Source organism: Sceloporus undulatus, chromosome 3, assembly GCF_019175285.1.
Source record: "Sceloporus undulatus isolate JIND9_A2432 ecotype Alabama chromosome 3, SceUnd_v1.1, whole genome shotgun sequence".
NCBI classification, from domain to species: domain Eukaryota; kingdom Metazoa; phylum Chordata; class Lepidosauria; order Squamata; family Phrynosomatidae; genus Sceloporus; species Sceloporus undulatus.
In genome coordinates, this window is record NC_056524.1 from 76,945,953 (window position 1) to 76,958,142 (window position 12,190).

Below are 12,190 nucleotides of genomic sequence, written 5' to 3' on the forward strand. Positions count from 1 at the left end.
TCTGTTATCCCCTCTATTGTAAACCGCTCGGATTCCCAGTGATTGGGTGGTATATAAATAAAACCTATTATTATTATTATTATTATTATTATTATTATTATTATTATTATTATTATTATTATTGGAGCTATTTATCTAGAATAAACAGGATGGGCACAATGCCGTGTTGGTAGGGAGCCGTGAACAGTGCTTTCTCAGTCAAGCTCCAGTCCTTTGGAAGAGGGCTATGAGGATGTCACTAAGTTCATTCGCCATATACTTTAAGGAAATCTATTGGTCTCAATTAGGGATGGGAATATCAGTGTATTTCTGACTCACGGGCCTTCTCAATGGCTACTCCAGGCTGTAGAACTTCTTTTTCCACAGGAGAATAAGCTGGATTCCCTCCTTGTTGTCCCTCCAGTGGCAAGTAAAGATTTTTCTTTCAAATTCAGGCAGTCTTTTGGTCACTAACAAGATGCTGAGGAAGGGTCTTTTAATGGGGGTGTACTTTCCCTCTTTTTTTTTTTTAATAATTTTTATTGCATTTTTCATATATATACATCGTCAAAAAACAGAAAAAAAGAAAGAGAAAGAAAAGAAAAAAAATAATAATAAAAAGAAGCAAGTATTTACAATATACATAATCGTATGCAATACATTGGTGAATATCTCATCTTCGTCGCATTGTTTTTTTCGTCCAGTAGGTTCAATTTCCGATTCTCCTTTGTAGATCCATTCTGGTAAAATTACCATAGTTTAACTAATTTTTCCCATTTAGAAGCATGTTCTTGTATTGTTCTGTTTGCTGCTAGCATTGTCATTTTATCCATTATATAATAATCATGTAGTCTATTTAACCAGTCCTCTATTGATGGTAGTGTCCCAGATCTCCACATTTTTGCTATACAGACGCGTGCTGCCGTTACCATATATAATATAATACTCTTTATATCCATTGATAATTTTACTTGTATTGAATCTAATATATTTAATAGAAATAATTCAGGACATAGAGGGAATCTTATCATCAGCGCTTCTTGCATCTTTTTGTGGATCATAATCCAGTATTTCTTTACATATTTGCACTGCCACCATAGATGGAAGTAGGTTCCTACCTTCTCTTTGCATTTCCAGCACTTGTTATTATAGGATGCTTTAATTCGTGCTAATCTGGCTGGAGTTATGTACCACCTGTGGAATATTTTAACATAGTTTTCTTTCAGTGTGTTACCTTTAGTAAATTTTTGATTCAGAGTCCAGGATTGTTCCCAACTAGATAATGAAATTGTATGGCCGATATTATCCATCCATTTAATCATGCTTTCCTTAATTACTTCCTCCTCCATTTCTACTTCTAACAGATATTTATACATTTTTTTTATAAACCCTTTGTTACTTCCTAATAAGATCTTATCCACTGGTTGCCAATCTGGGTCTATTCCTTTTTCCTTCATGTCTCTCTCAAATTCTTTTTTCATTTGGATATATTGAAACCAATTAATTGTTATTCCTTCTTGATTTATCTGTTCTCTAGATTTTATTTTGGGATCTCCTTTTGTTTTAATTAATACATCTGCATAATTAATCCACTGGTTTTTATCTGCATATTCATTTCTGTGAAACGCCTCTTGTGTAGAGATCCATCTAGGTATTTTTGAGTAAAAAACTTTCCTATATTGATTCCAGATCTTATACAGAGACCTCCTTATTAGATGTTGGTTGAATTCCTTTTCAACATTATGTGATTTGTAACCTAAATACATATGCCATCCATATTTCATTCCTGCGCCTTCTACTGATAGTATCTCTTTATTTTCAAATAGGATCCAATCCTTAATCCAAGAAAGCCCACAGGCCTTGTAATATAACTCCAGATTGGGTAGTCCTAATCCGCCTTTTTGTTTCTTATCTTGCATTACCTTATATTTGATTCTGGGTCTTTTGCCCTGCCATATAAATTTAGATAAATCCTGGTTCCAGCTTTTGAATTGCATTTTATTTAATGGTATCGGTAAAGATTGAAATAGAAATATCATTTTTGGTAGGACTGACATTTGAATAGTAGCTATTCTGCCTAAAAGAGAGAGTTGCTTTTTATTCCATTCTATTAAATCGGTCTTTATATTTTTCCACGTCTTCTCGTAATTATTTTTGTATAAGTCAGTGTTTTTTCCTGAAAGTTCTATTCCTAAATATTTTATTCTATCTGTTATCTGGATTTCAGTCCTGCTTTGTAGTTCCATTATTTCTTTAGTAGATAAATTTTTTGTTATTATACCACACTTTTTTTATTGATTTTTATTCCTGCAATGATTCCAAATTGTTCTATTATCTCTTCTAACTTTGTTATGTTATTTACTGGATCATCCAAAAATACCACGATATCGTCAGCATAAGCCCTTAAATAAAAACTCTGCGTATTGATTTTTGGGACTTTGAGTGCTGGATCTTTTTTGATTTTTTTAATTAGTACTATTGCGATAATGAAAAGAAGGGGGGATAAAGGGCACCCCTGTCTAGTACCTTTGTCGATTTTACAGAATGGTGTTTTTTGCCCATTTATTAGTATCTGTGTGGTTTGAGTTTTATAGATATTTCTTATCCTATTAAAGAATTTACCTTTAATCCCAACTTCTTCCATCACAGATAACATATACTCCCAGTTAATGTTGTCAAAGGCCTTTTCTAGATCTAAAAAGATTATTCCTAATTTATGTTCTTTGTAAATGTCATGGTATTCCAGCATATTCAATAGGATACGGATGTTTGTTTTCAGATATCTACCAGGTAAGAACCCTGCTTGCTCTTTACCTATCCATTCTTTTAATACATTTTTTAGTCTAGACGCGAGTATGGATGCGTAAATTTTGTAGTCTAAGTTAAGAAGAGTGATAGGGCGATAATTATTTATGTCTTGAATGTTTTTACCTTCTTTGGGAATTAATGTTGTTAAAGATTGTCTCCATGTTTGAGGTAGGGTTCCATCCTCTATTTGTTTGATTGTTCTGTATAGCATAATCGCCAGTTCCTCTCTAAATGTCTTGTAGAATTTAGCTGTAAAGCCATCCGGTCCTGGCGCTTTGTTCTCTTTTAAATTTGTAATAGCCATATCTACCTCTGCTAATGTTATTGGGGATTCTAGCATTTCAAGTTGTGACTTTGTACTTTCCCTCTTTTTAATGTCTTAAAAACTTTTAAAATTTTAATTCAGTGCATGATTTTAGTAAGAAAGCTTCTTTTTAAAATTATTTAGTATTATAACTGATTGGGATGTCAATTACACCCTAATTAATTCATCTCATAAGCTGCCTTAGTTCCTACACTACGAAAAAGGAGTGATGTTACATAAAGGAACAAGTAAATCCATTCTGACCCATTTCCCATTAATGGTAAAATTCTAAAAATCCACATGAAAATGTACATATAAGTGTGTATTTGAATATATTTTGAATATCTTTTTTCTTGATAAAATATGGATTTTAAAGGCATTTTATCTAGAAGTACTCCTTTCTAACTGTTCTTTTATTATACAATGTGCATTTTGAATTACATTTTGATACATTTTTTAAAACCAAGAACTGCATCTAGAAATTTAAAATCCAAAATCTGATCAGGAATTATGTTCTAACACACACATTTATATGGGAAATTCAAATCAGATCAATCTAAACTTGCAAAGTTCCTCAAGCATCTCTAGTCTGAACAGAATTAGTCAGACTGTAGAAATTACCTTCTGTAAGGGAACCAAGCTCAAGGTAGAACTGACCAACTCAAAACCTACTTTCTGAGGATAACGATTTCAGATTCATTTAAAACAGATAAAAGCTCTTCAGGGGAGAAGATTTTCCCTCCCTCCTTCTCTCTCTCTCTCTCTCTCTCTCACACACACACACACACTCCATATCTTGTAAGATCAATAGGACAATATGATAGCTTTTGAGAATACTGCAGTGATTCTCACTGTATACATATCCTGGACACCTTAATGATATAAGTTCTAATACGGTAATATCAAACTACTGTCTACATTTCTGACTGATCTTTTATTAAATTTTGATCTTTGATTTTAAAAAAATGGTTGAGAGAGACAGAGACACACAGAGAGGCAAGTTTCACGGAGCAAAAAATATTCTGTTAGTGAGGAATCTTCTCTTTTGGCAGAAACCCAAAAATCAAAATGTAGGCTTTTGCAGCTGTGGTGAATAATCTGTCAGCAAGGAAACCATGACAGCCTAGGAGAAAGAATAAATGAGATAACTAGTCATACTGGCAAAAGGTACTATATACACTGTGTATTCGTAATCAATTGGGTCCAGAAACACAGTTTGGAGGTGTGGTGGCCAGAAGACCCCCCCCCCCCCCCACAAAGCTATGCTGAGGCGGCAGGAGCCAGACTTTCCAGGAGTGGATTAAATCCACTCCTGCCAGTGGCTTCTGTGGTATCAGCCTGCCTCAGGAATGGGCCATCCAGTTGCTGCAGTCCTGGGCCAATTGGGGCCAACGTGGCCTTTGGCCACTCCTTCAAGCCGGTCTGCTTCACCTCTAGGACAGTGAAACACAGTACCCAATGAAACCAGGGTTAGGTCACAATTAATTTGTCCCACTGATTCCATTGGGATTTAAGTTCAGCTATGATTTTTATATATGCAGAAGTGCAGGAATATGTACAATATGAATCAAGAAGAGTGTATGTGTAGAATGCCTTTTGTATCTCACTATCAAATAATCATTTCATAAAAAGAATTTTGCTGGATCAGCACAAATGTCTATCCTGTCCAAAATCTTTCCCACAAAGGTGAACTACATGCTCCTAAGTCCACAAGTGGAACATAAGAGCTATAGCCCTCTCCTATTGTTGCTCCCCAGTAACTATTCTGGAGTTAGCAAACAGCCATCACAGCTAATATCCTTCCTGAATGTGTATGTCTCCCTTTCAAAGCCACCTAAACACTCATCATTCTTGCATGAAAATACCATGTGACTATCTGGAAAGGTTTTTCATGCAAGAAATTGGTTTTCATACAACACATTTTTAATGCAAAAAGAACACTGATTCCAGGTAGTCATATGGGTTTTTTTTAAAATGCAAAATTGCTGGACTTTGAACAAAAAAAAAAAGAGGTAAATTTTGTACAAAACATACACACATTGTGCCTTGGAAACTGTTTTTTGTGGGGGGAGGGGGAGAGGGGAAGATAGCAATTGTGCATCTAAAGCCCAAATGGCTATCTAAAAAGAATTTTCTTTAAGTGAAAAACCTGTACTTTGTGCTAAAAAATATATTTTTTTCATGCAAAAAACCCCATTCTAAATAGCAAGACTTTTTGCATAAGAAAGGGGGGGGAGGTGCAAGCCCCAGCAAATTTGCACACACACACCAAACATACACACCGTGATTTTCATGGGAGACTCTGGCATTTTGATTGCCATTAATGATACATACTTCCTGATTGGTGCAGCTATTATTTCTGCACAGAACAATTTCCTGAAACACTTTTGGATGTACAAATACCAAGTGAGAACTATGCTAAAATATTTGTTTTTTTCCACAAACTGGACAAAACTGTAGAAATTTTGACAAGGTCAAAATAATGGAATATTTACTTCTCTGCTCCTAAACCAACTGTAACAATATTGGCCTAGAATTTTATATACAGTATTGAGGTAAAGGAGGTTAGGTTGTAATCACCAAATTTAGTAGAAGAGAGTGACATCACCTACATGGCAGTACAATATCTTATTTGTGTCACCAGTCTATAGGATTAGGTTGCCCATACCATAATTGTCCATTTCCTGTTTTCAGCCTCTTGAAACACCAGTGATTGTGGAGAATAAAAGACTTCATCATCAACTTCTTCTGGCTTTCTGGGTAAACAGTGTAAAAATGTCCAATCAGGAGATGCCACTTTACAAGTCTACAGATTGAAAATAAAATACATATAGATTTTGGATATACAACATGAATAACATAAGACCACACACCAAGCTCACAGCTGCAATGATGTACCACCTGCTACATCTGTTAAGATTGCTTTCCAATTTTGGCAACACTGCTGGGATCATGTCAACCTAACAAGAGTCTAATAAGCTGAAAGAATTGGGTACGTATTCTACTTCTGGTTGTTTTGTCCTCTTCGCAGTTATTAAAGTAATTGCTCTCTTGCTCACTGCTGTGTGAGCTGTGAGCAGTCTGTTTCAAATTCTGTGCTTTGTAGTTGAATTAAGAGATAGGAAGTATTTAGTCCTTTCTCTGTACACTCAGCTTTCGTTTCCTTTTAGTGCTGGGGCAGGGGGGAGAGTATTTGGCATACATATGACACCTTATTGCTTTTGTGTAAAATATGACATATATGTATTTATATTTTTTGTTCCTCTATGCTCATTTCACATAGTACTGTCAAGTGAAAGCAAAACAGAAAGTAGGTCCTCAAAGTGTGTGTATTTACTAAAAGACTGAGTATGTTTTAGAAAACTTTGGGGATTGGACTTCTCAGTTCTTTCTGAAGTACACAAACTCTTTTTATCAATTTGGGCTTTGTAAAAGAAATATAGACCATTCAAAAATACAATACAGATTTGAATAAATACAATAAATTTGGGGAGTTTGTTTTTCTCTCCCCCTGGCTTACTTTATTTCCAGTGTCTTCTCCCCTCTTTTGTTCTCATTTATTACTGTGGTGCCATGGAACTATCAATGATGGTCCAACCTGGCACCAATTTATGTGACTGAACAGCCTGAGTGATTTCCACACAGTTACTATCCATCTTTCATCTACATCTGCCACAGCTAGGATCAAGCAGTTCCTTTAGTCTGGAGATTGGAGAAATTGCAGCCAGGAGATTCATACAATCTCTCAGAGCCTGCTTTTCAGCACCCAAAGCCCACTTCAAGATTAGCAAAGCCCCAAGACTCTTCCTTTTAAAAAATCTGCTGAAAAAACAGCTGGAAAATAATAAAAACATACCCAAATCACCATAAAAACGTAACAGCTTTACTCCCATGGCTCTTCACTACCATGACTCCTATCAAACAAACTTTTTGAAAATTGGCCATATTTAGGCTGATTCTTGGAATCAGAAAAGAAAAGACACTTCTGGGTGACCCTACGCAAGTCACTCTATCTGAGCCACAGAAGATGGCAATGGCAAACCCCCTCTGAAGACATTTGCAAAGAAAACCCCATGATAGGGTCTCTATAAGTCAGAAATGACTTGTAGGCACACAACAAGAACAATAAAAACACATTTACCTAAAATGTATTAAGTGCATTAATATACTAATGTATATGCAACTGCTATGCTGGAAGTCTTATATAGGATGCTCCCTCTGCTCATCACACAAGTACTCATACTTGAAGAACCATTATGCAGATCTGCAAAAATGAGGATCATAAAAACTTTTTTTAAATGGCTGTGGCTTTATTGGGATTTGGCATTCTAAATCTTAAAACTGCAGACACGCTCCATCACACCTTGCTTTGACATTTTTATGCTGTAATATGTGATTGAATGAAATTATCCTGCAAAGAATTATCCTACAAAAAGTAAGAAAGGGATTAAAGTCTTCTAATAGACTTCCAAATCACTTTAATTGCCTGATATGAAACCCAAAAATACATTCAAAAGGACTAAAAAAAAATCGCACTTTTGCAAAATCGCAAAACTGAAACAATGTTTTCTGCACTTAAAGGAGAGTAACAACTGAATTGATTAAAATATCAAATTTGTGAAAGAACTGTGTGTGGTATGACATTTTTTATTGTGTTTTTTGAATTCACCAACCAAATATACACTAAAAACAGATACAGTACTGAAAAACGTTTGTTTTGTTGGTTCCTTTCATATGTGCTTATTGCTTGTTTTGGATAAAACATTGGCTGAAACATGCCAAGCTGCTCTTGTTTTTCATGGAACAGGAACCCTATCCCTATTATTGCCAAGTTATGTCTGAGTTTGGTATCAAATTTTCTATTTAAGAAGTAATGCCCAGGAACATATCTACCTTGTTATAAGGTGTATACCTATGAACACATTTGAGTTTATGTATGATCTACTACACCTCTCTGCAGCAAGGGTGCCAGGATGCTCCTGATACTAGTTTTCTGAAATTGCACCTAGATTTGCACTTCCTTCCTGTACCATTTTCTGCAGCCTCTCCTTCATACCACAAGAGTCATGCAATTGGTTAATCAGCACTTCTGTCAGGGTCAGCAACCAGGACCAAGTAATCCAAGGCTTGTCTTTTGGAGTAGCTCAAAATATGTCAGTGTGATCAAGAAGTACTGACTATGGCTTTTCATCTCTAGCATCAGAATAAAAATGTTAATAAATCATTGGGTACATTCTGTGTATGTTGACATAATGTTTTTGTATGGTGGTAATTGTGTATTAAATCATATCTTAGAAGCCACAAGTATCAATAACTCATTACATATTAATCTAATATATACACAAAGGTCTGGAATACACCTATTACTGGTATTCTGGGATATAAATTTAGAATACAGTCAATTGATCTATTGATTTTAATAAAAGGGATAGTTTTTCCAAGTACCTTGCTTAAATATTTAATTAGATTCAATTTTCAAATTTTATAGGTAATCTTTCATCCAAATGGCTTTAAAAAAAAACCTTACATTACATATTTTCATACGCACAAATGTGAACTTGACACATTTTTATTTCTTGCAAGCAAATTTTCACAGTTCAGTCAGAGTAAGTTTCAATATGTCAGTGAAGATGCTAAAGCTACAAAGGGAGAGTTGTGGAAAGGCAGTTCAGCAAACCACACGAAAATAAAGGGCACCATAATGTGTATACCCAACACCCATCAGAAAAAAATCCATTAAACAACAAAATAAACAGTTCAAACAAGTATCTAATTAAGAGAGAGAGAGAGAGAGAGAGATGAGAGATAATATTGGTTTCACCATAATGACACCATAATATTGGCAAAATACATCACAGACTTGGAACAGTTAATAAGGAAGGCAAAGATGAAAGCGCAAAGACAGGGTCACTGTTGAACATAAAGAAAACAAAAATAATGACCACAGAAGAAAAACATAAATTCAATCTAGACAATGAGGAAACTGAAATAGTTGAAGATTTCCCGTACCTAGGATCAAACACTGACCAGAGTAGTGACTGCAGTCAAGAAATAAGGAGAACACTAGGATGAGAAAAGCAGCTATGAAAGAATTAGAAAAGATCATGAAGAGTAAAGATATACAACAGAACACTACAGTTGGAATCGTCCAGGCCATTGTATTCCCCATCACCATGTACAGATGTGAGTGCTGGACAGTAAAAGAAGCAGACAGAAAGAAAATCAACTCATTCAAGGTGTGGTGCTAGAGAAGAATGCTAAAGATACCATGGATGGCCAAAAAAACAAAGACAAGGAAAGGGGTCCTGAAAAAGATCAAACCAGAAGCCAAGATGATTAAACCGAGGCTTCGTACTTCTGCCAAATAATGAGAAGGCATGGATCACTAGAAAAAACAATAATGCTAGGAAAGGTAGAGGGTAGAAGAAGGAAGGGACAACCACAAGGAAGATGGATGGACTTAATGAGAGGGACCACAGGCATGGTTTTGCAGGCCTGAGCAAAGCAGTGGAAGATAGGGAGTCTTGGAGGTGTCTCATCCACAGGGTCTCCACAGCCCCAAACAGACAGGCCAAAATAAAGCTGCTTCGGAGGTATGCTGTTTAAATGATGCATGCCTCCTAAGAGTCCTGAAGCCGCGGCAAAACCATGTTCCAGTCCTATGGACTAGAGTGCAGCTTTGGCACAGCTTCCGGACTCTTAGGATGCATGCATCATTGAAACAGCATACCTCCAAAGTGACCCCAAGCAGCTTTATTTTGGCCTGTCTGTACAGGGCGCATGAGTCAGAGTTGACTTCAGAATAGCTAACAACAAACTGGTTTCACATGAAATAGAAAATAAAATATCTGAGGTAAGTTTGTACTTCACTGAACCCCTCATTTAAACTTTTAGTCTTCAGACTGAAAAAGTGTCCATCCTTTACAAAGGTTCCCAAATAATAAATGCTGAACTATCTGTGTTGTCCCCCCCCCGCCGCCGCCGCCTTTCTCTGTTTCACAATGAAAGCAGATTCCTCTCTCTGACTGCATTCTATTCACCTGTGCAGCCATTATTTATTGCTCTCTGCAATTAAACATTAGAACACTGGTCACTTATTCTGAAGGTATCTTCCAGTACGGTGTGAAGAAGGCATCTATGAATGGATTAAGAATTCCTGTTTTAGCACACTCTCACAGTGTGTTTGTGGGGCCCCTCTGCAATATGTGGAACATGAGGGAGGAGACAAGCTCACTAGCAGCAAACCAAAAGACCACTTCATCCCTGTCCATACTGGGTGGTGAGAGGACTCAGCCCACTCCTGGAAGCTTCTTATGTTTTACAACAAATTGAGGAGAAACATTTCCTTCATCTTGCATCTTCTTGATTAGAACTGCATTACCTAAATACCCTGAAGGCACCACATTCCATCTGATCTTGGAGGCTAAGTAGGGTCAGCCCTTGGATGGAACATTAGGGGCTATTAGGCTATATTTCAAATGAAAGCAATGGCAAACTTCCTCTGAGCATTCTTTACCTATGAAATTCATAGAGCATCCATAAGTCAATCAGGCAACTTGAAGGCACACACACACAGAAATCATCAACAGCTACTTTAGAATAGTTCAATTTTCCAGTCAGCTATGAAACCCACTGGGTGACCGTGGGCAAGTCATATGCTCTCAGCCTCAGGGGAAGGCAATGGCAAACCTCTTGTGAACAAATTTTACCAAGAAAACCCAGTGATGGTTTTGCCTTAAGGTTGTGATAAGTCAGAAACGACTTGAAGTCACCCAACAACAACAACAAATTCAACATTGTCATAACCAAAAATATCTACGCTTTCAAATTTTCACAAAGAACTACCACAAATCTCTAATGTAAATGAAGTTCAATATGTTTTTAAAACTGTCTGCTAGAAAATGAAAAAGCACAGAAAAAAAGAAAGAAAAGAAAAGGCTTTTGTATTTTACCTGCATTGTGATCTGGTAACCCTGGAAAGCTTTTACTCTCTTTTGTTTTTCTTCTTCCTGCCCCATGCTGATCCATGTGTCTGTGATCAAAACATGAGCTCCATTGGCAGCTTCAAGTGGATCGGAGGTGAGAAATAATTTGGTGCCGTACTAACATAAACAAAGCAGAGGAAGTAAACAGAGTTCACATGACATGCATAATAAAGCACATTTTTAAAAAATCCCATGTTCATACCTTTCTGGAATAATCTTCAGCTATTTGAATCACCATGGTATCTGGCTCAAAACCCTGTTGAAAAAGATGAGAATGGTACAATGTATTTCATTTTCACTACTAACACTGACTGAGCATTAAGTACAGTGTAAAAAAGCTGGTGCAGTTTTTTCTACACAGCGTAGTGTAGTGGTTTGAATATTGGTCTACTATTCTGGAGAGCAGAGTTCAAATTGTCACTTGGCCATGGAAAACCATGGACAAATAACACTGTCTCAGCCTCAAATCAAGCCAAAAATAACCACTCTGACCAAGAAAACCATATGGTAAGTTTTCCCTAGTATCAGCAGAAGGGACTTGAAGGCATTCAACAAGAAGAAAAACTGACCATATAATTGTGTCGTTTTCTTCACATAAGTCATAAACTGTGTAATTTGCTATTGCAAGCTGTAGTGCGGGCTAGAGACTTGGACTGCTTTAAAATTGGATTAGACAGATTTATGGAGTTTAGGGCCATCCACGGCTACTAGTCAGGATGGCTAAATATCACCTCCTGCACTGGAGGGCATAATGCCACTTATCAGGGAACATGAGCAAGATGGTGCTATTGCACTCATGTCTCACAGGCACTTGGCTGGCTATTGTGTAAACAGAATGACAGCCTTTGGCCTGATCTAATAAGGCTTTTATTATGTCATTAATCCATATATCTAACTTCAGTTACAGTACAAGGATATTCCAAAACTTGCTTCATGGCACCAACAGAAAATACAAGTAATTTGCTTTCAGGTAAGTACAATACCAGACTAGTATTCTCATTCACCCAGTCTTACAGGGAACAGGACAAGTGGTGGTGGTTCACTGCTAAGTCAAGGAGTTATGTTGCAGCCATCCTTCAGAACTATACCCCAGATTTCTCAGAATGCAGTGTAT

At 36.6% G+C, this 12,190-nt stretch overlaps 1 protein-coding gene across 4 annotated transcripts in view; it reads right to left on the reverse strand.

The window, feature by feature from the left end:
* Positions 1–4,010: 4,010 nt before the first annotated feature.
* OTC (ornithine transcarbamylase) overlaps positions 4,011–12,190 on the reverse strand; it is a 47,460-nt gene continuing 39,280 nt past the window's right edge. For all 4 annotated transcript variants that reach the window (XM_042460868.1, XM_042460867.1, XM_042460866.1 and 1 more), the window contains exons 8-11: positions 11,279–11,332; positions 11,044–11,193; positions 5,760–5,897; positions 4,011–4,214 (exon numbers count right to left, since the gene is read on the reverse strand). In XM_042460868.1, coding sequence (XP_042316802.1) covers positions 4,155–4,214; positions 5,760–5,897; positions 11,044–11,193; positions 11,279–11,332 — 402 coding nt within the window. In that variant the 3' untranslated portion in view covers positions 4,011–4,154. The remainder of the gene's footprint in view (positions 4,215–5,759; positions 5,898–11,043; positions 11,194–11,278; positions 11,333–12,190) is intronic.